Source organism: Solanum stenotomum, chromosome 8, assembly GCF_019186545.1.
Source record: "Solanum stenotomum isolate F172 chromosome 8, ASM1918654v1, whole genome shotgun sequence".
Taxonomy (NCBI): domain Eukaryota; kingdom Viridiplantae; phylum Streptophyta; class Magnoliopsida; order Solanales; family Solanaceae; genus Solanum; species Solanum stenotomum.
Window position 1 is genome coordinate 8,975,942 of NC_064289.1, and position 27,032 is coordinate 9,002,973.

The window sequence follows — 27,032 nt, forward strand, 5'->3', positions numbered from 1 at the left end:
AATTCATAAATCACAAAAAATGACACTACACGAGCAATACATCTGAAAAACAAACAAAAAAATATTTCTTTAATGTAAAGGTGCACAAACCCCTAACAAATCTGCATAAAACAACACTAAAGTAAAACTCTAGAAATGAAAGAACGACCACAATTCATTTTTTAAGACAAACGTGAACAAACCCTTAAGAATCACTATAAAAAGCAGATTTTAGACAAAAATTAAAGATATCAATGAAAATCAAAACTCAACATCTTTCTTACACACTACGAATGATAATACAAGCAAAAATCGAACACAAACAAGAACAATGAGATGAACAGAGTGAAAGTATGAGTGCCTATGACCGTATCAGAGTAAATCCACCAAGAATCGACGAAGACGAGCGAGTAGTTTACGTATGATGGACTAGGGTTTTAGTTTGTGAGATGAACGATATAGTTGAGAGAAATAGGGATTTTTTTTATTTTAGGCTTTTAGATAGATTAGTATTAGTCTGAGTAATGGGTGTCGGTTGGGTTAAACGGATCAATAGGCGGGTATTTGAATTTTAGGTTAATTAATTGGTCAAACCGGGTTGAGTCGTAGGATTGCGCCATATGTACCTAATTAGTCTTATGTTAGAATGAAGGGCAAATATGTTCTGATTTTTGGACTGTAGGGGTACCAATGTCCGAAAAATATAACAGAGGGTATCTGTATACCATTTATGATAATTCGAAGGCATATTTTTTCCCATTATGAAATTATATGTGTTAGATGATATATATGTAGGTACTTCTTGTTATTCTCACAATCCCATGCATTAAAAATAATATACACCCTATTTGACCTAAATCTACCAATTTAATTGCTTGAATCCTGACTATGATTAACCCATAAGATTTTATCTAAAGTAATTAATGGATGCCAAAGGCTAAAAGATATTTTTTCTGTTCACTTTTACTTATCTAAACTTTGCATGTCCTTTCAAAAACATTGTTATAAATATTTACTATAATATTCATATTAATGATATTTAGTATTAGATCTTGCAAAATGATTTGGAGAATAAGAGCCTATTTGGCATTGATGCTAGGAGGCCAAAAGCACTTATTTTGAGAGAAAAAAAACACTTCTGTTGAAAAATTAATTGTTTGGCACATTAGTAAAAGTACTTTTAAATAGAAGCAGAAGCAGTTTTTCTCAGAAACAAAAAATTATTTTTCTTAAGACTAAAATAATTTTTTCATATATACATATTTACCAATATATTTCTTATTAATTAATTAGCATATTTCATAAGTTTGGTTAAATTTCATTTAAGAATTTTATTTTTAATTTTTATATAATAAATTTAATAATTTATTTTACGTTTATTTGTAGAATTAGAAAAAAGGTAACAACAATATTTTTACAAGATCAGAAAACAGGGAAAAAAAATAACAATTAAAGATTTCATCTTCCCAAAAAGGTATAATATTGATTGAAAATTTAAACATGTAAATTTTAATTTTATGAAAATAAAAATTTAATTGATTTTTTAAATAGATATTTAAAATAGTTTCTCTCTATAAAATAATTTTAATATTAGAAGTACATTAATGGTTGTCTTTTTTTTGTAATTTGACTCTTAAAAGTTCTTTTAAAAAAATTTTATTCAAACGTAATTTGCTTATGAAAAATAATTTTCAAACAAATTAGCCAAGTTTTTTTTTTTTTTGCTAAAGCACTTTTTTAAAAAGTCATTTTAAAAAAGAATTTCTAAAAGTAAGTTATTTTTAGTAGCAATGTAAAATAAGCTCTAAGTAATTAATGCTGGGAGTTAAAATATGGAAGGCCTATAGCTGTCTTTTTTTGTGCTAGGTTTGAAAGTGTCAAATTTTAATACTAAGCCTTAATAAAATAGATAATTTAAGTCCTTTAGTTTAAAAAAATAATTAAGCCCCCTTTCCTGCAACTCTCTCCTGTGCTCTAGTTCAGAGCTAACAGTATTTGAAGCCCTTTAAAAAAAATAAAAAATTACGTCCAATATTCGATATTCATATTTAAAATTTGATTAATCTAATTTCATGCATTGCTTCATTTATCTTTAGGGATAATACTTTCATTTCTGAAGTAGTTAATTATATTGAAGGCTTGGTGTTGTTAAAAAAAAGTGAAAAAAAATAAAAGTGTTGCTAGTGAGTAGCATTCTAAGTATTGATACTTTCAAAACATCTAAAATTACTGGGCTACAACACCTTGTTTGGTCAAGATTATCTAAAATATGTTATTTAATCACTTCGTATATCATTTTACTTATATATACGATATTATTTTTCGACGAAGGATATCCAATTAGACGTCAGACTATAACATAACAATGCCCCTGCTTGTGAGACTGACACGTAATAAGTACTGTTTTATCTATTGTAAGAAAAAGGATAAAACTGATAACGACAGAAGAAAGAAAAAGAAGTTGTGGAAATATATGAAAAATAATTTTATGATTGTAGACTTACCACTTGGTGTATTGTGGCAGATGGTCTTCCTGCGTTGAATGGGCTNCGACGAAGGATATCCAATTGGACGTCAGACTATAACATAACTATGCCCCTGCTTGTGAGACCGACACGTAATAAGTACTGTTTTATCTATTGTAAGAAAAAGGATAAAAATGAAAACGACAGAAGAAAGAAAAAGAAGTTGTGGAAATATATGAAAAATAATTTTATGATTGTAGACTTACCACTTGGTGTATTGTGGCAGATGGTCTTCCTGCGTTGAATGGGCCGGTTAGTCAGGGCCCAGTAGTCGGTGCCTATCACAGAATGGTGGCCCACGACTCACTATTTTGGGCCCAAAAAGAGTCGGCTTCCTCCCCCACCTTGCTTCAAAAAAATAAAAAATAAAAATAAAAACTGAGAAATATTCAGAAACAGCAAAGATAATAGACATAATAAAACTCTATAGCATAGTTTTGGTAGTTGCATTTCATATTTATAGTTTTGTTTGCAATGAAGGCTGCAGTTTGTTTGTTTCGTTTGCAAATATACAAGCAGGATAAGTACATACAAATAGAGGTCGCGGTCTGTATATTTCGCTTGCGAATATATAAACAGAATAAATATATACAAATTTTGTATTTATACATCTAAAATATTTTTAGAACTCCGTTTGTATATTTCGTTTGTCAATCAACAAACAAGTAATTTATTATGTTTTTCTCATAAATCGTATACAAAATGGATAGGGTAAGCATATACAAATTCAGGATTTATACAATCACGAATTGAATTATACAAATTCATGATTTATACAATCAGAGACCGAATTATACAAATTCTAGATTTATACTATGAGGAAACCAAATAGCAAATTTCGTAAAACTATAGCCACATATTAAAAATAATCGAAATTATAGCTATATTACATAATATATTCTAGATATTTGTATCGCGTAAGTTTCCAATAAAATTTCACAAAGTTGCAGAAAATTAGTTGTGGTGGTCCACGCCTGACTAGTTATTTATTGATCTATTTTTAATAAAATAAAATAAACTAAATACATGTTTTTTGTTTTATTTTATCTCAATAGTAATACAATTGAAATATCACAAGTTTTATAAATTTTATAACATAAATATTATAATATATTTATATAGCACAAATTTTAAATATACTTTTTTCTTTTAAAATTGTGTATAGTCAAACTATATTATATATATTGAAACAAAAGGTGTATAATCATTTTTTTTTATCTTGTGCTTGACGAAATAAAAGTTATAACGTTGTTTCAGTAACAAAACATTTTTAGCATATAAAAAATACGTTGCACCAAACATTAGGAGGAAATGAGATCTCAACCACTTACAAATTAAATATAAGAAAATAACCCATTTTAAAAATAGATTTTTTAAGTGTAAAATCAATATTTCTCATAAAAAAATCATAAATTTAAATAATAATAATAAATAAATAAATACCTAAAAAATTGTTTTTTCCTTTGATACGTTCTTACTTCTTACAAATTACTCTTAACTTCCAAATAACTTCCAATATTCTTACAAGTCGAAACGTTTTCCACTCTAAATACGTTGTACGTTAGAGAACATTAACAATTACATTTAAAAGTTCGACAATTATGGACATTTGGCAATTACTCTTTGAAAAAGCATCTACATGTGCCTTCTTAAGCCTTCTCATGTCCATATTAACTACTCCCTCCGTCCAACAATATTTGTCCACTATATTAAAACTAGATGTTCAATAATACTTATCCACTTTATGAAATCTATGGATTATTTTACACTTAGTTTCTAATTTATCCATTAATTATTGTCATTATCCTATTACATTTTCAAGACACTGTATTATTATATTCAAAAGGTCACATAGAAAAATTAACCTTCTATTTATAGTTTCTTAAATTGTGTGTCAAGTCAATAGTGGACAACTAATGTTGGACAGAAGGAGTAGTATTTTTATTAATTTGAAATAAAATACGTTTCACATAATTAAGAAAATATTAATTATTTTTTTTCCTATTTAGAAAAGTGGGTTTTTATATACCTAAAAAATTATGTTAAATATGTACAATTTAGTTTAACATAAGTTAATAAAAACATTTTTTACTATCTAGAAGTAAAAAAAATCTTTAAAAATGTATCTAATCTGAAAAAACATCACCTAATATGGATCGAAAAGGTATTAATATTCTTATCTTTAAAGTATTAATATCCTTTAAAGTTGACCCTAGCGTCAAACCCCATTGTGAATATTTTACTTTTTTATATTATTTTTCTTTAGTTTCAGGATCAATTTTTTACTTTTTTTTTAAAAAAAAAAGGTTCAAAAAAACCAGATTTAAACCCTAAAAATCCAAACGTGCTAAAAGATCTCAACCACTTCCTTGAAATTGTATTTATTGGCTTATCACATTTACATTTTTATTTTCGAACCCATGAATGAAAACCTGAATCCACCAACCACCACTAATTATTGAAAATCACTTTCTCATTAAATTAAAGTCTTTTTTTTTTTTTACCATTCGTTGTCTTTAAACGCAATTAAATTTAGATTCATACCAACAAACCTCACATTAACATACAAAACACTTTTTAACAAATGCAATTTATTAAAATTAAAAAAATAATTATCACTTCAGCACGATCTTTGATGAAGTTAACTTGGAAGAGTAAATTTGAGCCATAAATGGAGAATATTCTCGCAACTCAAGTTGTGTGAGTATTTCTGTAGTTTCCTCCAATTATTGGGGAAACATTGAACGGTCATGTGATTGCGTGTCAGACTTTGAGCGCCCCTAAAATCTACTGACAAGTGACGAAAATTCAACGCCACTCTTTTCGTCATTGTTTCAAACACTCCGTGTCAGTGATCATTATACTTTATTAAAAAAAATATATATTTCTCAAAATAATAATTGAGAATTTATCATTTTACCTTTATTATTTATGAACGGAATGAATTAAAAATTTCAGATTTTCAAGATGTTTTGAATTTTTCATAATTAATTAATTGAGGATATAATTAGTAATTATTTTTGTCATTTCTTGATTTGTCAAAATGGATAAGTAAAAATAAATAAATTAGACAAGTAATTAGAGACAGAGAAAATAGTTGTTACATATTAGTTATCCATTTTACTAAATCAAGAAAATATTAATTAATTTTTTTCTATATTATTCTTACAATAAATTCTTCTTGGGTTCATATTTATTTGTAAGATTCCCAAAAAAAATTTTAAGAGGTAAGAAGTAAAATTATTTTTTTATTTATGATTTCTCAAGTACTGTACAAAATTAAAAAAAAATCAATTAATATAGAACGGAAGAAGTACTTCCCCATTTCCTTTATACTTATCTTTTTTAAAAAAAGGTAACTAAAGAGTAATTTAATTTATGACCCTGGTAAGAAAACAAAATTGCTTCAAAACTACGTTAATAAAAGAGTATAGCTTTAATTTTTGGCAAATAAATGGGATAAATAACATAGATTGCCAGTAAATATTTATTAAATAGGAGTATATTTTTACAAATACTCATGAAAAATTAAAGTGAAAATTATGAGAGAATTGTCTAGCTAAATAAAAAAACAAAAAGAAGTCGTATGTGCCTACACATTTGGTAACGCGCCATAATTGGCATAAACTCATAACGCGTCTATGCCACTGCTCTCATGTCGCGTGGATTTACGTTATGTAATTGCCTTCGTAGAGTCCATAAACTTTGGAAGTTCTTCCGATTCGCTTTGACAATTTTGAAAAGTCGAACCGACTTTCCTTTTACCTTCACCCTCAAATTTCACTAAAATCACTCTTTTGCCATCCTTTTCACCTCCTATATAAACCTCTCCTCCTTCCTTTCTTAGGTTTGCCGAAATTTATTCAGTGAACAAGCTCTGTAAAACAATGGAGTCGTCATCGTCCAAAAACAAATTGCACCATAATTATCAACGATCCGTTTCACAATCGGGTCGGTTCTGTTCTTCCACTATATCTTCCTCCACCTTCTCTACTCAAACCTCCGATTGGTTAACCCGATCCACCTCCCCAACCCGAGTTAATCTCCGTCGATCAGTATCCCCTTCCCCGTCTGTACGATTTTCCAGCTCTCCGAACCGTTCAATTTCAATTTTCCCCCGTAAGCCGCAGCAGAATAGTCATCCATTACCTTCCGCTTCCAATCAGAAGAAGCACTGCACGTGTTCGCCGACGACACATCCAGGTTCATTCCGTTGTAGCCTTCACAAACACACTACTAATCGGAGTCGCGGTCAATCGTATTACTCGAGTCATCAATTGAATATGAGGAGATCAGCGATGGCGAATTCGCTTGTTCGAATTGGAACTGTGGAAGGTGAGTTGGTGAAGAGAGCACTTGCTGCTTTGATTCGACCGTCTTCTCATCAACTCAGGCGTAGATGTGATTTTCAGCCTCGGCTTAGTAGGCTCTCCGTCATGTCAAAGGCCGAAGATTAGATTTGTGATGTACAGTTACTGTAGTTGGGTTGATTTGCCCCTTTTTTATTCTTGTTACTTACTGAACCATAATTTTGTACTATTTGATTGAATGTGAATAGGAAACAAATTTAGTATATATACTTATGTATATAAATATAGTAGTTTAATTTTGGACTAGTAGAATGAGGGTAGCATATCACAGTTTTATCAATTTTAAGTGTAATTGCTCAGGTGCCATTAATTAAGTGCTAGTTTTTCTTTTTGGAGCTTTTTAAAGTCTGAACAAATTGAGATTGGTGGGTTGGTTGAACTTATGAAGGGTAGATGCAACTGTTACTGACTCCACTGATTCAAGTATGTTTTGTTACAACTAAGGGGAGGATTAATTAGTAAATATTTGTTTAGTTTTCTTGTTTAACTATCAGGGGTTGTAACAACTTTGATCTCCCTGAAGTGATCATAAACCTGAAAGTCAAATATGTTAGGTGATCCAAACTAGCAATTTCAGTCCGATAAAAGGAGTGCATTTAATTCATATTTAGTTAAATAGATCACTCTCTACCAAACTCTCAACAGTATTGATTAATCAACAAATGAAACAAGGAAGCCATGCATGATTGGCCATCAGAAGAAATTAAACAAGCATAAGAAATGTATTTGAGAGAATGAGAACCAGCTTGTTCTTCACAGACAAAGCTCGCATTACACCTCTTCTCCATGATCGATAACCTCCTCCATCAAAGTGAGTTGGAACAAGTAAGATAAATATGTGTTGATGAGGACAGGGAAGTAATCGAGAGACTTGAGAAGCTTCGCAATATAGTGTGACTGTGAGAGATTAACAAATCAAATCAGAAACGGGAAAACAGAGACAAACTAATAAAACTATTTTCTATGAAAGATGAGCTGATTTAAAGATTGCTATGGCTTTGCCAAAAGATACTAAGAAAGTCTTCCAGCTGAAAAAGGGGACGGACTTGTGTGGCGTTTGTTTGTTTGTTTGTTTTTACGTATGCTTATTCTACCCGCTGATTTATTTTTTTGGTTCATACGCAAAAGACATAAAACAAAGAACATACTAGAAATGGTGTACAAAACCGAATAGAAAATCAAATTAAATCGGAAAAAAAAACCTACTAGTGGTTTGGTTTGACTTGGTTTGGTATTGAAAAAAAAATCGACTATATTTGGGTTAGTTTGATTTTAACTAAAAAACCAATTCGAGACCAAACCAACCCGACATTATATATATAATTTTAAAATTTTATTTTATACATAAAATATTTACTTTGATATAATTTTTAAATATTTCTTATACTTTTTCATAGTTTTTTTTCTTTTAATATATTATTTCAAGTTTGAAACTTAGAATTCTGAATGGTTCAATAAAGATTATAGTCCACAATGTTGGTAATTATAATAAAGCTTAAATCAAAATCAAATTAATACTAATGCAAAAAGAAAATCAATTCAACACTAAGAATGACAATAATATTGAATATTTGTTCTTTAGTTTTACATTGGTTTAGACAATTAAAATACATAATCTAATTTTAATTTCCTCTAATATTTAGTCATGTAACTAATACTTATTAAACTTATTTTAGCATGATTTAGTACTTTTAAATTACAATCATTTTCATTATGACTTGTTAATTTGCAATACTTGTTTTACGCGATTTCATTATTATTATTGTTGTTGGATATTTTAGTGTCATCAATCATATCATATTGTGTTATTTTTTTAAGAAACACCTTAGATAGTTGTATTTTGGTAAGACTAAAGAAATATTTGAAGTACAAGTAAATTATATGTTTGTATGAATACTTTATCGGAAAAACCCAAAAAATCGAAAAACCCGAAAAAATCCAAGGTTGAAAAACCCAAGTTTTATTGATTTGGTTTATTTTATAAATTTAAAAATCAGACACAAATGGTTTGATTTGATATTTGAAAAAGCCGAACCAACCCGGTCATACCCTAGAACATACGATTGAGTGTGTGATAAAATTGGGCTTTTGCCAAGCATGTGGTTGGGCCAGCTCTTATTTCAACAAGATGGTACCAAAGCACAAAACAAGAACAAAGGATTCAGTGTGTGATAAAATTGGGCTTTTGCCAAGCATGTGGTTGGGCTGGCTCCTTGTTTCAACAAGATGGTACCAAAGCCCAAAAAAGAGATATCAGTTGTTTCATGTGGCAAGGAAATTAAAAGGAAAAAGGGTAAATATATCTTCAACTTTTAGATTTAGAGCAGATATATCATTAAAAAGTGGTGTATATATACCCGTCATCAAACAAATGGTGCAAGTAGAGATCTAGATTAAAGAGTTCAATGGAACATACTCAATTAGTAGTGCAGAGCGCGGAGCCATTTTGTTACGCCTTCAACAGAACTCAATAATTTTAGCTCAAATTCTATATTTAGTTAGCAAAAATATGAATCAGAACTCATAAACTAAAAATCTTGACTCTACCTCTGCACTCTCCGGTTCGGCTCGTAAACACAACTCTAGTAGGAGTTTCTTGTTAATTAGCAGTTGACAGCTTTGTATTCCTCTTCAACATAGCTGCCTTCCATTTTGTACTGTAATTTCTCAACGGAGCAACGGCAAAATTACAACTAATTGAATCTGGTCGACAAGTCCACATTTTTAAGCGCTTAGCAACAAGTTTATTTGCTTGCTTTATGGCTACTATTAACCATAACATATGGTTTCTTGAACTTGTAGTACTCTTCTTCTGATCCCTCTTAGCAAGCTTAAGTATTTTTTGCCTATGTTTGGCTACAAAAATGCCCATGCTCTGCAGAAATTCGTTGTCGAAATAAGCTATGTCATCTTGTACAAGCTCATTGTGTGTAAAAGTAAGGGCATATTCATAAACAAGAGAAGGTTCAAGGCTAGTTTTGGAGAGCCATGAACACCACTCCATGACCAAAATGTAGCAGTTATAAATGTTGGAGAAACAAATAAAAGATAAGTCCTGTTTTTTTTCTTTTCGTGTTTGATATCTTATCGACAACTTTTCACTTTAAAAGGTAAGCTACCAAAGACTATATCATTAGTTTTCGGAATTTAAATTCGAGATCTCAAAATCTCTAATAACAATGAAGGCGTATTTGTCGCTCATTATAATATTTGATGGTATAAGTCTTGGTTTATTGATTGAATGGTAGGTGAACTTTGAGGGTCATTTGATAGTGAGATAAGGATATATAATCGTGTCCGATAAAATTTTGTAATTAACTTTATCATATATTTGGTTTGAACTTTGAAGTATTAATTAGCTAATTTCATCATTATTTTGTCCCACCATTGGAATTATTGAATTACTATTTCATATAGAAGGTGAAATAAAATAATCTCATGAGTTATTCTTACTTATCCCATCTCGCATACTAAACAATCTCTGAGAGTGATAAGGAGGAAATGTGTTCTTGAGTGTATGTGAACAAAGTCTTACATATGGAAAACATATAAGAAAATTGTTCGAGTTTGATCAAAACAGACAATATAATTATTTTTTTTGTCTTTGCCATCAGTCACGGCTTAGAAGAGGGGTTTGTTATGGACTTCTTGGTCACTCTAGCATAGATTTTTCTTCCACAACTGTTGTCCTTTCCTAGATAAAACAAAGGGATACGTTTTAAACAAATAAGAATTATTGTATATATATGTCCACACAAGGGGTTTAGTGAGTGAAGTCTAAATTAAGATACTTAGATCAAACCAAACAATTTAATTTTGATAGTTAAAATTTAATAGTATACTATTTTTATAGGTACGTGAATGATTTGATGAACTAAATGATGATCAAATTACTCTACTATCTTTTTCCTTACGCGTATAAATAGAATGCTGCAATTTGTTTGACAAAGAACAAGGCAAATTCATTAGTTAAGAAAAAAGAAAAGAAATTCAATGACTTTTAATAAGCAAATTATCATCAACGCAACATTGACAACAACATACCTAATATAATGTTACAGGTTGGATTTAGAGAATGTAAAGTAAATACATACTTTATTTCTATCTTGTAAGATAGAAAAACTGTTTTTGATAATAAGATAAACGGATTAACAGAAATAATAATTTTACTAGATCGAGGTCTAAAAATAAGCAAACCTAAGAAGTGTTAATCACAAATCAATTACAATCTATATCTACCATATGCAACTTTAATTATAGTTGATTGATTAGAAGATATATTACATAGTATTGGCCTAGAATAAAAATATTAGATTTGCGCTCTTAGTGGATCTTGCATAAAGAATTGCAGAAGTATTATAAACCTTACAGTTCCATTTTTTTTGTTGACTTTGATGCAGTAGAGTAAAATTTGAATGCCTATTCATAATTATTTTTGAATGCCTATTCATAATTATTTACTGTTACAATATTTTTTCACATTAGTTTTCTTTTTATTATAACTATGTAACGGATAAATTGAAGAGCAAAATTGAGAAAATGACAAAAGATGGTTCATCATCTTTGATAGTAGATTAAAAGTAGTTGTTAAAGTATCAATTGAATAATTTTGATCCTTTAAATTTATCGAAAGTGCGTATTTTTAATCTCCATCAAATATTACCAAACTCTAATTTGTTAAATTTCACCATAATTGTAAAATAAACCGAGAAACTTTTGTCAAACTCTCAACCCCCAATATAAAACACTATATCAAATACAAAAGTAAATACTCCCTCTGTCCTAATTTATGTGACTTACTTTCCTTTTTAATCAGTCCCAAAAAGAATGACACATTTCTATATTAAGTAACAATTTAACTATAAAAATATCATTTTACCCTTAATGAAATGATTTACAACCACACAAATTTCTATCATTCATTTTAAACCACAAATTTTAAAAGTCTTCCTTTCTTTCTTAAACTTCGTGCCGAATCAAAGTACCTCATATAAAATGGAACGGAGGGAATAGTAAATAATAGAAATTACATCTCAAAAGGTTACATCAAACTCTTAAAACAGACCAAACATAACATAAACTACAAAATTAGTACTTCTCAAATGTGAATTCCTACTAAGTATTTTCTATTTTCATAGTTTTGATTAAGAAATTATAGAGACACACCTAAACTAAACTAAGATCCTATTATCCCGAACTCATTTTTTTTTTTTGTAATTTTATATAGCTTTTGACTTATGTGACACATTTCGTGACTCCACTTAGTTGAGACGCGTGAGATGTTTGAAGGCCACGCAAACCAAAAAGATGTACAAAATTACAAAAAATGGGTTTGGGGATAATATGACCTTAATTTAGTTAAAATATGTTTTTAGAATTTCGGTCCAAGTCTAGGGGCTACTTGTGTCTTATCCCAATTTAAGCTATGAGAATTTAGCAAACATTGCATTTATCAAACTCAAAGGCTTGAAATAACTCAAATGATACTCAGAGGATTATTTTGAACCTACCACAAAAGATAATAGACCATTTTGTCATTTTGGAAAATCAATCGGCATAATATTTACAGTGTTGGGTCAAATTAGATAAAACGCAGTGTCGCATTTTCGTTGCTCTTTCTTAGCGTTGACACTCTCTTCTCCTTCAGTGCTGCGCCGCCTCTTCATCCTCAAACCCTCCTCATTACGACGTCGTTTTCGCCTCTCTTCATAGCCAAGGTTAGTCTGAGATGGCTGCCAATCTCGGTTTTTCCGATTGCTAATGCCCAAACCTCGTTTATTGTGTTTTTCCTTTCAATTTATCTTTTTTCTGTTTTGGGTGAATTGTGTTAGATTTGATGCTTTATCTAATTTCATGTTAATGGGGTTTAATGAGGTTTTGTGTTACATTATATGAAGCCTTTTTATATGTCTAATTATGTAGCTGTTCTTTTTGTATTATGTGCAATACTGAGGTTATTGTGTTGTTTTGAGGTGTGCTAAAATACATTTCTTTCATTATTGTCATGATTTTAAGTCATACCTGTTTAGATGGGCAAAAGTTTAAATCTTTTGATGTAGGACCTTCTTGAAACTACCTTTAGGGCATTATTCGCAGCTAGCAGCTTCTATTTTGAGTAATTCCGTAGTTGGTAGTGTTGAAAGGCAGATCTGGATGGAAATTTTGATGCATATATTGATAAGGGTGCAAAGTTTTCATATTCTTGAATGGATTGATAAATCAAATTATCAAGAAAAAGAAATGTATGATAATTGTCTACTTCTGCAAGTTGATATTTTCCCTGTTTTGCTGTTAAAATAGTATCTTGGCAATTTGGAGGGAACATTATTAGCTGTCGTTTGAGGTGTTTGCTGCCATGGCTGGTAAAGATGCAGATAGTAAGTACTTTTCACTTGCTGATTGCTTTTAACACAAGTTTTCTGTTCTCACTCTTCAATTTTTTAGGTCTGCACTTTGTATAATATTATCCATCTTGCTTTTGTTTAGAGGGAAAAAAGAAAGAAGGCAAGAAAGAGGTAGTTCATGGAAAAAAGAAAGAAGTCAAGAAAGAGACAGGTCTTGGTCTCTCTTACAAGAAAGATGAGAACTTTGGAGAGTGGTATTCTGAGGTAAGCTTGAAATATACAACTTTAGAGATCAAATGTATCAAGGTTCTTCTTTATTCATTTTGCATTGTACCCAGAAAGTCATGGCTTAAGTTTCCAGACACTTTTAGCCATGAGTTTCCGGAATTTTGTTATCTTATGTCGTATCCCGTCTTTTTTGATTTTCATGTTTTCTTTGTGAGATTAAAAGGTAACTGGCCTATTTTATGCGATACTTTTTAAAAATTTTTGTGACAAGGAGCTTAGAAGTTACAACCTACCTATTTATACTAATATTCAGTTAAAGTTCCTGGCTCCCTTTTGTATATATTAGAATGCCTTATTGCCAAATGAGTTTTGCTGGATACAAATGCTGTCATAATGAGAAGAGTAGCAAAAGGAAATTTAAGACATGGGGAATATAATACTTTGCTACGTTTAACTTGCCTGTATCTCCAGTTTTTTAGAAAATTTAATGTGCTCTATCAGACAAACAAACAAACAAACTACAATACCCAGTGTCACAAGTGGGTCTGGGGAGGGTAGAGTGTATGCAGATCTTACCCCTACCTTAGGAGTTAGAGAGGTTGTTTCCGATAGACCCTTGGCTCATGGAATGTGTTCTATCAGACCAGTAGTAGAATTAAAAAGCTCAATTTCATATATGCCTTTAATAGCTTGTGACTTTGGTATTTGTCAGCTCATTAGCATGGTGCATTTGTTAATATTACTGCTTTTTCTATGTACTTCCTGTCTTATTGCTATTGCAAGTTCCTTAACATGATTATGACTTCTCCATAACTAATAAATGTAGGTGGTTGTTAGTGGTGAAATGATTGAGTACTATGACATTTCTGGCTGTTATATCTTACGGCCATGGGCAATGTCCATCTGGGAGATATTGCAGGTAAGTTTGTTCCTCAAATTGAATGTTTGGTGCCGGCCTTATACAGGATTGAAATCCTTTTTAATGTCAGCTATGGTGACAATTCTTTTGAAAAAGAAAATGTTATCTACGAGATTCTACGCGTTTGACGTCTTAATTTTGGACCATTGTAAATCCTTTTCCATTACATGTATAATGCATTATTAATTCTCTGTTGCCAGACCTTTTTCGATGCTGAAATTAAGAAGATGAAGATAAAGAACTCCTACTTCCCTCTCTTTGTGTCCCCTGCTGTTCTACAAAAGGAAAAGGACCACATAGATGGATTTGCTCCTGAGGTGAGGCTTGGCTTTTGTTTGGTAAACTCAAGTTTGTTTTCTTCCAGTCTGTGAATCACTTGGGAGGCTTTAAGTGATACTTCTATACCTCATGTTTCATTTCCATTTTCTGACACCTTGATTTGTGAAATTGCCTTATATCTTCCAAATATATTTAAGTTGTAATTGGTGCTCCTATTCCCTTTTTAAAAAGTGAAAAGGGATTTCTATTTTCTGTTCTCTTAAATCTCTATAAAAAGGGCATCATATAGTTAGAAAGTTATCACAAATTTGGGCAATATATGATTCCTAGATGTAAGACACTTCTCTAGTGTTGTTAATTTCAGTAATGGTAACTTCAATCATTGTCTCCAGTTAGTACCATTCTCATAAGCAATCTAACATTGTATAGCATTTCTCCATCAACTATGCTCAACCAGTTGTGTTCGTTCTACAGGTTGCTTGGGTTACAAAATCTGGAGACTCTGATCTGGAGGTGCCCATTGCGATTCGACCAACAAGTGAAACTGTGATGTATCCTTATTTCTCAAAGTGGATTAGGGGACATCGTGACTTGCCCTTGAGACTTAACCAGTGGTGCAACGTTGTGCGATGGGAGTTTAGCAACCCCACCCCCTTCATCAGGTTTGCTTTTCGAAGTTTTTATCTTTTTTCGCCTGTCTCTCATCAAAAAATTGGTGTGCTGACTGCAACCATTTGTTTTTCGACTTGCTTTAGTCTTTCTGGGGAGGATGGACCTAATTGTCATCTCCTTTCTTTCACTTCTCCTTATGTATAGTTATCTTATACATTATAAACAAAAACCACCTATTCATTTGAGATCTTCAAGCTGTGTGTAACACTTTTTGCACATGTTCCTTACTCAGGAGCCGTGAATTCCTCTGGCAAGAAGGTCACACTGCTTTTGCAACTAAGGAGGAGGCAGATGAAGAGGTATTTGGTTATATGTTAGAGTATGCAATTGAGTCATTTATCTTTTTTCTTAAACAAAACTGATCTTTTTCTTAAGCTTCTTTAAAATTACTATACAGAGTAGTACATAGCTCAAAAGCATTGGATGCTAACTGAAATTTAGTAATTTGTAAAAGTATTTTTCTGTTTATTCCTACTCCGTCCTTTGTCCTATGCTTGGAGTTCTATGTTGAAAACTAAGCTTTCTGGACCTGTTTGAGGCTTATGGTTGTATCATGCTTGGACATAGTGTTGAATGAGATTTCTTCTATTCTTTTCAGTTAATATTAATCATGAGAAAATAGTATTTGCTTGTTCTGTTTGGAATGGTGCGAAGAAGTGTGAGACCTATAGTTTTTCTAAGCTCAAGGCAGCACCACAAGACACTTTACTTCTAGGACAATTCCTATTCTAGTTGACAATTAGTCGGAGTTACATGGACCAGCTTGCTCACCTGTCTTGACATGAGATGATATCAGTGCCTGTTAATCTGTCTAGAAATGAACATTATACTGATGCAAAGCAAGGTTGTAAATGTTTTGCTCTTGTTTCAATTCAAATGAGGGTTATGTATTACCTTTTTCATTCAGGTTTAAATTGGAGGAAAAATTGTACTGGAAGGATGAAAGAGGACCTCTTTTAACTTGAGAAGGATCTTGGGATAAGCCAAAAGGGAAATGTGCTTCTAAATTTGTGAAAAGACTTAACTCAATTGTATTATGGAAATGTGTCCCCATGTATACAATAATCACTTGTAGAATTAGGGACGAATATCACAACATGCAAATACGCCATTTTCATGTATCTATGTGGTCCCACTTTCTGTCAAAATTGGGCTTTTATAGGCTTTGTTTCATGGACAAATTTTGCTTGTGTGAAAATTGCGACTGTTGGCCTAGGCTGAAACTTTGGGAAATGCGAGTTTCCACTGCCTTTTTATTGGTAGATAGTTGTACAGCTCTTTAGCTTCCAGGATTGTTTTCCTTCTTATTTGGTGTTGCTGGAAAGTTACTACAGCAATTGAAAAATACTTGGAGATTGTTATCACCTAGCGTTCTCCCAACATCAGTGAAGATTCATTATTGCTGTCTCTGACTTGTGCATCTTTTGTTTGCAGTGATTTCTTTTAATCTCACTAATACTTGTCTAAGCAAATTCTGTATTATTAAATTGCTGTACTGAGAATTGGTTGCTTGAAACTGAGGTGCCTTATTTATCCTTGAAAGGATTGTGAATTGACGTGTAAGAATCTAGCCTTACTAGTACTACTCTCTAATAAATACTGATGTTCTGACGGTCTTTTCAGGTTCTTGACATCTTAGAGTTGTATAGACGTATATATGAAGAATTCTTAGCTGTTCCAGTAAGTAAGGGAAAGAAAAGCGAGCTTGAGAAGTTTGCTGGAGGACTCTACACGACTACAGTAGAGGTATAGAAGATGATACTTCTGGCAGGGACAGTATCTGGCTGTTCCTTTAACTGTTGGTAAAATTGTTCTTATCTGTCATTCTTTTACATGGTTCATGGCTTTGTTTGCTAGGCTTTTATCCCTAATACTGGTCGTGGTATCCAAGGTGCAACTTCACACTGTTTGGGCCAAAATTTCGCGAAGATGTTTGAGATAAATTTTGAAAATGAGAAGGGAGAGAAGGCTATGGTCTGGCAGAACTCCTGGGCCTATACTACCAGAACGGTGGGCATTCCATGCCAATGAACAACTCTCTATTGATAATTCAGATGTCAAACTAACTCTCCCTCCTTTTTTCTGGTACCGTGACAGATTGGTGTGATGATCATGACTCATGGAGATGATAAAGGCCTGGTCTTACCTCCTAAAGTTGCAACAACTCAAGTAGTTGTTATCCCTGTGCCATACAAGGATGCTAATACTCAAGGAATCTATGATGCCTGTGCTGCCACTGTTAAAAGCTTGAATGAATCAGGTATTCGTGCTGAGGCTGACTTCAGAGACAACTACTCGCCTGGCTGGAAATATTCTCACTGGGAAATGAAGGGGGTCCCTCTTAGGATTGAAATAGGACCAAAAGATCTTGCAAATAACCAGGTGAGAATTATAGTTTACTTTCTACTAAGTCATCTGTTTATGAAAACAAAAGGTAGAAATGTTGTGTGTAATGGTGAAATTTTTCTGTTTGCTGTGAAAGCAGCCAAATAAAATGCTGTACTTTTGTTTTATGTTTTTTAATCCAAAACTCTAAATCACTTTCCCAGGTACGAGCTGTTCGCCGTGACAATGGAGCCAAAACTGATATTCCTGTGGCAAACTTAGTCGAACAAGTAAAAGATGTGCTCGATTCTATCCAACAAAATCTATTTGAAACTGCAAAACAAAAGCGGGAAGCTTGTGTTCAGGTTGTAAAGACCTGGGATGAATTTGCAGAAGCATTGGGCCAAAAGAAATTGATATTGGCTCCTTGGTGTGATGAGGAGGTAAAACCCTATCAAACTAGTTGCATATGAGATGAATCTTTTAATTTCCTCAATTTTGGGCCGGAAACATATGGAGTTTTTCTTTAAGAAGACTGCATCAAGCAAGTTTTGATCTTGAAATGCCACACAGTAGTAGGGTTGATTTTTAATCTGTTTGGCCAAGCTTTTAAAATCAGCTTATTTTGAAATGTTTTTTTGTCAAAAGTACTTTTCGAAAAAGTACTTTTGGATAGTGCCACTTGTGGTTAATTAGTTTTAGAAGCATTTTTGTGTATATAGAGTAGTACTTTGTGGTTGACCAATGTTCCAAAAGTGCTCCGGGTAAATACTACTCCCTCTGTCCCAATTTAAGTGGCACCACTTCCATGATTGATTAAGAAGAACTCACGTGTATGCAGAACAAATAATGAAGGTCTGGTTTGGACAGATGATGCACTTAATTTTATCAAACAGGTTCAGATGTGCTAGTTGCAGTTGATGTTATAATGCCTGAGCTGCTGAAATAGACTATTTTGGTTACCCTGCCAAAAATGCCACCTTTTCACAGCCAAAAAATAATTAAAATGATAATGAACTTAAACTAAGAAATCCTTCTAGAGCACTTTGTTTCATGGTTAGTGCAGGTTCTCCTTCTCTTGTGATAATAATATGAATTTGCGCATACTTAGTAAGTTTGTTATCCCTGATGCATGTTCCTCTGGAATTGAGGTGATCCCTTTGTTCCCAGCTAGATTTGCTATTTCCTGCTTGAATTCGTTTCATATAAACTTTGGTACATTCTAATAGGATGTTGAGAAAGAAGTAAAGACACGCACAAAAGGGGAGATGGGTGCAGCGAAGACTCTTTGTTCTCCATTTGACCAGCCTGAGCTGCCTGAAGGTACTCTATTTATTCTTGTAGTATGTATAAACTATTACCTAAAACACATCAAAATTAAAGTAAGCATTCCTAATGCATATATGTGGACCGGCCAATTATACTGTTTTTTGGGTGGTCTTGTTAATTCAAAGTTGGATAGTACTGCTGTGTCATATTTAACCGCAATCTCTTCTCCATCGTAGGTACTTTGTGCTTTGCCTCGGGTAAACCCGCTAAGAAGTGGACATACTGGGGTCGCAGCTATTGATGATTCATTTTCATCTCTTTTATATTTTTCTGCGTTATGGTGATATGGGAAATTGAATTCCAGAACTTCAATTGTAACATGAGTTTCTTTCTTAAAGACTGATTGTTGTTCTAGTTCCCCAGAATTTTTGATTTACTATCTATACAGAATGTTTTGTGCTTGATAATTCACTTTGTTAGTTTCAGCATTTATTTCCCCCCTTTTTCCAATTTTATATTGGATTAATTTTGTAGTTCACAAATCAAAGAGATGCTTTTAAACATTTGCTCCTCTTCTTTCTTGGAACTTATGAGTACTTTCAAGAAATGATATAATACAAATTTTCCATCAGTGTGTTACTGTACAATTTTTGCAGTAGAGAAAATTTCTGTTTGATATGTAATGGCTTCAAACTCCGCCTATGTGAGATAATTCACATTGCTGGTTTGAACCTTAGATGAAGGTGGAGGGTTGTCGAGGAATTGGAAACAACCTCTCTACCACATAGATGTAGGGTTAAGGCTGCGTATATTTTACCCTGCTCGTACCTCACTTGTGGGAATGTTTCCATAAATTTAGAAGATGGATTCAAATAACACTTGGATAAAGAGATGGTAATAATAAATATGCAAAATCATGAAGAGAATCTCATTTCTAATACAGATCCTCATCATTTCAACGCACAATCAGTGGATTTCTGCTTTTATCCCCACCACCAACACAAAAGCACTAACTAAAACACCCAACCAAACCAAATCTTGAAAATTTGGTGAAAGAACCAAAAAGTCATCTCTCACCAATTAAAGCTATCTTACATAACCAAAAACAAGAGAAAGAGAAAATTCAAGTTGGTTTCATATTTTGAAACATTGAATCCCACTTGATCTCTTCAACTACAGAGGAACCCCAATAATCACCACAATCAATCTCCATCTTCTCATGAACCATCGCGCTCGAAAAACTATCCATTCTTAATGAACTCGACATAAATATTGGACTACCATTTGTAAGCAGCAAAGTACTACTTCTACTACTCTGTTTTGCTGGTGCCACAGCACTCTTGTTCCTCTTCATCATTTTTGTCCTCTTCCAAATTCTTGAACTATAACTTCTTCTTGACACAAGTGCAAGTGCTGATTCATCGCGATGAATCCACGTCCTAAAATACTTTGAAAAACGTTTCTTTGTACGTTTCATTACCAGGAGAAACTTTGACATTGAATTCGGAACATTTCCTCGTTCCTTCTTGGCAAGTTTGAGGATTTCTAGCCTGTGTTTGGCTATTGAAATGCCCATGCTTTGAAGGAACTCATGATTGAAATACGCGATATCGTCTTGTTCTAGCTCGTTATGAGCAAATGCTAGACCATATTCATAAACAAGAGATGGCTCTAGCTCTGTTTTTGACAGCCAAGAAAACCAATCCATGGTTTTGTTTGTTGTGTTTTTGAAAGGAAAATAAAAGTGTTTGAAGGTATTTATAAAGTTGAAAGTAGTTAAGACATCTTAAAGGAAAAAAAAGAAAAGGTAAAGGCTAATGAAATGTTGAGAAATTGGACTTTGCTTTTTTTTCCCCTTAATGTGTGTTGTGTCACTACAACAAAACAAGTTTTAGCGACAATTGATATACACATTAATAAAAAATGTTAAAGTCTTTACAGACATTAGTTAATTGTCTTTAGATTCAATGTCGTTATAGGTTTTATGAACATTTACAAAGAGTACTAATTGCTGCTAAAATATATATTTAGCGGTAATTAAGCTATTATCGTTAATTAACTGTCGCTAAAGATCAATTTTGATGTAGCGTGTGTGGCTTTGCTTTTGTTGAGGTGGTAGTTGAAACTTGAGAATGACCACTAAAAAGAAAAAGATGGGATTATTGCATATGGTTTTGTGGGGTCTTTTCACTCATGAAGGCCATGTTTGTTCCCTCCAAAATTGGGCAAATTGTCAATTGTGACACTTCAAAAAGAGTGAAAAATAAGAAATCTTGAGTTTATATATGGCCATCAATCACGGCGTGGAAAAAGTTTTGGATACATTTGAATTACTCTGCTTTTGCTTTTCCCTTTGCCTTTTGCTCAATGGATTAGTCACTCCAAAATGCAATGGAAACCTTTTCTAGTATATATATTATAGAGAATTAGACACTAATTAACCTCGCAGAGACGAATCTAGAATTTCTAGAATATTGGTGGTCCACTAAATAAAATATCAAGTGGGAAATGATCCCTAAATTCTTAAATTAAATAATTTACCATTCAAGTATGAGTTACAACATGTAATATTACATGAATTCTAGGATATATACATAAAATATCTAGATTTATGAGGAGACCATGAATTCACGTGTACTATAGTTTACGTAATAAAATTTTCCCCTTCCTCTAAGCAATGTCTTTTTTTTATAACGGTGATGCTAGAGTTAGCTTGTTCGCATCTTGACTATTTCATCAGATACTTGCTTACTTCACCTAGCACAAGCATATCATATAACTTAACTAACAAATGTTAAGACAAATGAGAAGAAATCGCCCTAACATTTTCTCTGCTATGATTTAAATCTTAATCTCTTACAATTTTCATCGCACTTTTCATTGACGGTTAGGCTATATCCTTGGTTGCAAAATCAGCACTTTTCATGTTTAGAGACTTTAATTTCTTCTCTATTTTTTCCCTCCAAGAATTTGTCGGTTGGGAATACATTTTGAGTAAATGGAACAAACCTTTTCCAGATCTTTGACTGAGAATCTGCTTTCTCCACAAGGTACAAAAGTATAGGTTTGATTATGCATATATTATTGTTAATTAAAATGAGGTTTGACTCAAATTAATTTGCAAAGTCAGGTTTTGCGTGCCATCATCCTTGCTAATTTCCAATGTGTTACTAACATCAGTATGGACGTTCACAATACTAACTTAGACAATACTCCGTCAACTAATTTTAAATTATATAGTCAAACTGTATGTTACACTCACTGATTTTAAATTCTGAATCCATTTACGTCTATGATTTTACTTTAAACAAGAAAAAAGTAGAATACATTTATTGGAAGAGGGTAGAAATGATTGTAAGCAAGTACCCCTGTAGATGTTTCATAGGTTAGTGAAACACATAATGTTCCTTTTGAAGTTAAACAAAAGTAGTATTATTATTGTCATGTGATTTCTTGAAAGAACCCAACAAACAACTATGCTTTTAAAAGTGCACAAAATAATGATTTAGCAATGTTTTTTTTTTGTTTCTAAAGTTAACAGTATTCATCATGTTATTATTTGAGAAAATAGGTCACGGACCGGCAAAAAACTGGAACCAAATTTACTGTTTCCCATGTGATAAAAGCAACCTTCGATTTGGATTTTTTGTCACAAACAAAAGCTTGTTTCTTTACCCTTGGCACAGAATTTAGCTTTAATATTTTTAGACCGCCTCTCTCTGGATACCAGTCGTGAAATTTCATAGAATATGTTGTCATTTTGAGTCGATGGTATTAGGTGGCAAAATAATGGGGTCAAGTGCTCATTAGCTAATTTTGGGACCTCACTTACAACATAAATCGAAGTTTATAAATTTTGTGTGTTTAGGCACTTCATAATCACTTCAGAAATATGCGATTGAAGTTGTAAATTTTATCTCAAAAGCTTAACATATTGCTTTAATATCATTACATTACCCTTTGAATATATTAAATTTAATTCTTTGGAAAATGTATTAGATATTGAATAGTATTTAATAGCAAGAGTAAAATAGACACAAAAGGAGAAATTATCTCTTGATTTTTTAAATTGGACAAATATTATCTGACAACTATTTTTAATATTATGGACAAGTAAAGATGGACGAAAAGAGTATTAATTTATCAATGAACATTAGATTCGAGGTCCTAATTACCAAAGTTTGTGGCCGGATCATAAATACTCTATAATTCTTAGTTAGAAACCTCGATTCAAAATGAAATCTGTTTTTGGTATGGATCACTCTACTTCTAAAGAAAACTTTCAAGTCTATATTCAAATTAATTGAGTCCCAAAACAATACCAAAAACCCGATAAACAAAAGAAATGAGATTTGAGTAGTCCTACTGTAGGGTGATTAAGTGGTTGGTGTTGTACAAAACACGACTTTTTCATTGGTGTATGAGCTTCTGAATATTCTTGTGGTACTTATTGGGAGGTTAAAAGCATTTTCTGCAAATTCCAATAAACTAGGTAGTACAGTTACAATTACTAATATTTGTCTATTATTGACTTTGTACATTTCTTAATAAATTATAAATAACAATATAATTTTTATTATATCACTCTGTAACTTTAAATATAATAAATACAATATCTTAGAAAAAATATTATAGAGAAATGATTATAATTAATGATAAAGGTAAATTAGAAACTAAATGTAAAATTATCCATTGATTTCATAAAGTGGACAAGTATCGTTGGACATACCAAAATAGTATAATGGACAACTATGTTGGATGGAGGGTACAAAAAATAAGAAATTACTCTCCGTTCACACTTTTACTTGTCACTTATTCCTAAAATAGATTTTCATTTTTATTTGTCACTTTTAACATATCAAGAAAATAATAATTTTTTCCATGTTTTATCCTCGGCATTAAATACTTATTTTCCAAATCATTTTTCAAGACATTATTTAATAAGGGATAGTTTAGTAAAACACATATATCATTAATTACTTGTATAATGGATGTGTCAAGTTAAACTGTGACAAGTAAAAGTGAACGGAGGGAGAGAGTATACTTTTTATCTTTTGGATCCACTTGGACAGTTGAGGAGACAAAGTTAGATTTGGTCACATGGTTTCTTTATTTTTTCTTTTAAAATAAAAAGTCTAGTTTTGGACAAAAAAAACTAAAGTTACTTGCCAACTCTGAGTCTTTCTTACATATTTGTTTAAGCATTCTTCAATGGACATGGAGACATTTCCCACCAGCAATGTGGCTGTGCAGACAATGATTTGCTCATTGCTGCTTCAAACTGCTCAAAAATCTCTTCTTTCTCTTCTCTTCATGGTAAATACTTAGCCCTTTCTCTTAATGTCATTTTTAGTTTAAGTGATGAAGAACTGGAACTTCTTTTATTGGGTTGTGTTGTTGAAGCTTTTTCCTATCCACATTAGCTCTGTATTTGTATCAAAACTAGAGTGTAGGTACGCCTTATCCTTACCTTGGAGGTAAAGAGATTGTTTTTCCGATATATCCTAGGCTCGAAGAAAAATAGTAAAGAGTGTTTTTTTGATATATCCTAGGCTCAGAGAAAACAGTTCAAAGCATACGCAAAAAGAAATAACGGAAGTGAAGAAGACGAGAAATTTCTTGGAATAGAAATGTGAATTGTTTGGAGCAACTTGCTTTATAGTTTTTGTAGTTGCTGCTCCATGACTAGTTTGTATAGACAGTACTGTTTTATTTACTTTCAATGATAAATTGTTGCTAAATCAGATGCCATTTTTGTAGATTGAGTTTCTAAGCTTGTACCCGGACCTCGTTGGAGTAGAGAGGAGGTATCGAAAAATTCTGTTCTTCCCTGCTCAATTTATCGTCCTTTTTGTTTGTTGTTTGTATTAGAGTTTGAGTGTTCATTGGATTCCCAAATCATATTATAGGTTTCCTTTTGGTGAGCTTAAAAGAGCAACGGTGCCAGATAATGAACCCAAGGATTCAAGTGAAACTGATGATGATGATGATGAACATGAAGACACCGATAATGATGAAGAGGATGATGATGAAGGAAGTGAGGATGATGACGATGATGATGAAGAGGATTCTGATGGAGATGATGCTGATGCAAATGAAGGGAGTGATGATGATTCGGATGACGAAGATGATGATGGTGATTCTGATGATGACGATGAGGATGATGAAGAGGAGGAGGATGACGAGGAAGAAGATAATCAACCACCATATAGGAAGATAAAATGAAAAGATCTTACTAAAATTTCCAGAATTCCTAGAATTAGTTGATAGAAATGATCTGTTCTACAGATTCTATGAGATTTGGATCAATAAGGCTCACAAAAAATTGTGGCAATACAATAGATAAACCTAAGGTGGATCATAAACCAGCATTCTATGTCTTCTCTTTATGATTCTAACCCAAGGAAAGTTCAATCTATCAACATTTACGAGTCCTCTAACTTGCCTCGGCAGGGCTTCCAATTGAGTAAAAACCTGTAAAGCATCAATAAACTTGACTCAAAGAAGCCAACTTGTCTGCAACATGGGAGTTAGTAAATACCTTTAAATCCAGGGGAGTGCATAACAGGCTTACGGACCTAGGATTGAACTTCAAATTTAGTCCTCCCAGAAAAATAACTCTCTCTGGTGATAATAATGACACACAATGGATCTTCAACAAAAGGTTCAAGTTGCTGCATTAGAAATTCCGATTTTCCAAGACAGTTTCTTAATGACGATTGTCGATTACCATCATCTTCTATTCTTACTATTCATGTTATATCGAACATATTCATCTTCATTCCACATTGCCATTTTAATCTGAGGCTGGTACCATATATAATCAGTACAACCAATTTTGGAAACATCACTAGTATAGTGATAGTAGTTGCCACATTCATAATCAATTATGGAAAAGAATCAATGTTGAAAAGGAATGTATAATGTTTTCTCTAATACACCAATAACGAATTCCGCCAAGTTCTACAACAACAGTATTACTACTACTATTACTTACTTAGGCAATTTTCCGGAGCGGAAAATGGCAAATTTAGAAGCATTGGAGTAGGAATATTCAATGCCATGACTCTTCAAAAACTCCTCCAGCAAATCCTTAGCTTTTTCAGGATCACAACTCTCACATTCAATCTCATAATTCATTCCAAAATCATAATGCGTTTCATCTAGCTCCAATTTCAACCCGTTCCACTCATACACCGCTCTCACATTCCTAAACCCGCCCAAACAAACCAAACCCTTTTCCCCAATTCCATACTCTTCTTTCACCCTCCGTATTATCCTTGAAGAATTGATCAACGGTAACCGCCACGGCTCCGAAACACACGCCCGGCCAATAGAAGGGTCAATAGGTTCTTCATCTTCCTCAATGCGACTGATACCGTTTGAAATTACGGGTTTAGCCTTGAGGGAGATAATGCATTGGGTGTCGAGATCGTAGAATCGGAGGCGGAGAACGGTGAGTTTGGAGGAGAGTTCGGAGTTGGCTCCGTCAAAGAAGATGTTCTCTTGGGCGTGAGTTTTGAGGTGGTAAGGTGAGAGAATTGAGGAGACACGTTGGTGAGTAACGGCGTTTGGTAAACGGAGCTTGACTTCTACTTCCATGGAGGTAATTGTGGGGTTAGGAGATGTGGATATGGCGGAATGTAGGGTTCTGCAGAGTGATGGAAAGGTGAGGTTTTTTGAGAAATGCATTGGCCATAGATCGGATAAAAGTTAAAAGCTTGAATGGGTGGTAGGATTATTTTCTCTTTTTCTTTCTAACCAAGTGCACAAATTATTAGGCCTTATTTAGGATTCCTTATCGAATTTTATAAAGTTTTAAAATGTAATCCCATCACAAATAATATGAAACTCATACGGGGAGAGCAAGACATTTCATTTTTTAAAAATTTAAGATTGTTTAACTTTAAATAAGTTAGGAATGTTTATATCTAAAATTAATATAGTGCTGTGCGGTTTAAACATTTGGGCTTAAACTTATGCTTGACTATTCTCAACTTTAAATTTTGGTTGGTGAAAGTTTTTTAATATTTGAATTTATACCTTTATCGACATACATTTTATAGAAATTAAGTTACGTATTTGTAAAAACACAAGGTGTATATTGTGATTTTTCTTAAAA

The 27,032-nt window shown here is 32.5% G+C and overlaps 5 protein-coding genes across 6 annotated transcripts; 3 read left to right on the forward strand and 2 right to left on the reverse strand.

Annotated features, from left to right (window-relative positions):
* Window positions 1–6,298: 6,298 nt before the first annotated feature.
* Window positions 6,299–7,081, forward strand: LOC125873349 (uncharacterized). The gene has a single exon (XM_049554262.1). The coding sequence runs from the start codon at window positions 6,392–6,394 to the stop codon at window positions 6,959–6,961; it is 570 nt and encodes a 189-aa protein (XP_049410219.1). The 5' UTR covers window positions 6,299–6,391; the 3' UTR covers window positions 6,962–7,081.
* A 5,373-nt stretch (window positions 7,082–12,454) lies between these two features.
* Window positions 12,455–19,377, forward strand: LOC125872438 (proline--tRNA ligase, cytoplasmic-like). 2 transcript variants are annotated; one of them, XM_049553165.1, is made up of 13 exons: window positions 12,455–12,591; window positions 13,193–13,251; window positions 13,361–13,482; window positions 14,273–14,365; window positions 14,566–14,682; window positions 15,119–15,306; window positions 15,549–15,615; window positions 16,940–17,062; window positions 17,174–17,326; window positions 17,414–17,698; window positions 17,866–18,084; window positions 18,871–18,964; window positions 19,147–19,377. In XM_049553165.1, exons 2-13 carry the CDS (start codon window positions 13,230–13,232, stop codon window positions 19,209–19,211), a joined length of 1,548 nt encoding a protein of 515 aa, XP_049409122.1. In that variant the 5' UTR covers window positions 12,455–12,591; window positions 13,193–13,229; the 3' UTR covers window positions 19,212–19,377. The 2 variants fall into 2 exon arrangements, with proteins under 2 accessions (XP_049409122.1, XP_049409121.1); XM_049553164.1 differs by having other exon boundaries at window positions 12,458–12,591; window positions 13,175–13,251.
* Window positions 19,378–19,886: 509 nt separating this feature from the next.
* On the reverse strand, window positions 19,887–20,674 carry LOC125873412 (uncharacterized). Its single transcript, XM_049554348.1, has one exon. The coding sequence runs from the start codon at window positions 20,616–20,618 to the stop codon at window positions 20,034–20,036; it is 585 nt and encodes a 194-aa protein (XP_049410305.1). The 5' UTR covers window positions 20,619–20,674; the 3' UTR covers window positions 19,887–20,033.
* A 3,387-nt stretch (window positions 20,675–24,061) lies between these two features.
* LOC125874976 (phosphopantothenoylcysteine decarboxylase subunit VHS3-like) lies at window positions 24,062–25,220 on the forward strand. Its single transcript, XM_049556022.1, has 3 exons — window positions 24,062–24,226; window positions 24,671–24,717; window positions 24,820–25,220. The coding sequence occupies exons 1-3, from the start codon at window positions 24,122–24,124 to the stop codon at window positions 25,133–25,135; spliced, it is 468 nt and encodes a 155-aa protein (XP_049411979.1). The 5' UTR covers window positions 24,062–24,121; the 3' UTR covers window positions 25,136–25,220.
* Window positions 25,163–26,645, reverse strand: LOC125874974 (triphosphate tunnel metalloenzyme 3-like). Its single transcript, XM_049556021.1, has one exon. It carries the CDS (start codon window positions 26,600–26,602, stop codon window positions 25,904–25,906), a length of 699 nt encoding a protein of 232 aa, XP_049411978.1. The 5' UTR covers window positions 26,603–26,645; the 3' UTR covers window positions 25,163–25,903.
* Between the last annotated feature and the right edge of the window lie 387 nt (window positions 26,646–27,032).

Bases quoted from the DNA above. Each gene is read 5' to 3' on its own strand.
- LOC125873412 (XM_049554348.1), bottom strand. From the start codon at position 20,618: ATGGATTGGTTTTCTTGGCTGTCAAAAACAGAGCTAGAGCCATCTCTT.
- LOC125874976 (XM_049556022.1), top strand. From the start codon at position 24,122: ATGGACATGGAGACATTTCCCACCAGCAATGTGGCTGTGCAGACAATG. The intron at 24,227-24,670 runs GTAAATACTTAG...CCATTTTTGTAG, and splicing joins TTCTTTCTCTTCTCTTCATG to ATTGAGTTTCTAAGCTTGTA. The intron at 24,718-24,819 runs GTATCGAAAAAT...ATCATATTATAG, and splicing joins CTCGTTGGAGTAGAGAGGAG to GTTTCCTTTTGGTGAGCTTA.
- LOC125872438 (XM_049553165.1), top strand. From the start codon at position 13,230: ATGGCTGGTAAAGATGCAGATA. The intron at 14,366-14,565 runs GTAAGTTTGTTC...CTCTGTTGCCAG, and splicing joins CCATCTGGGAGATATTGCAG to ACCTTTTTCGATGCTGAAAT. The intron at 17,327-17,413 runs GTGGGCATTCCA...GTACCGTGACAG, and splicing joins GGGCCTATACTACCAGAACG to ATTGGTGTGATGATCATGAC.
- LOC125874974 (XM_049556021.1), bottom strand. From the start codon at position 26,602: ATGCATTTCTCAAAAAACCTCACCTTTCCATCACTCTGCAGAACCCTA.
- LOC125873349 (XM_049554262.1), top strand. From the start codon at position 6,392: ATGGAGTCGTCATCGTCCAAAAACAAATTGCACCATAATTATCAACGA.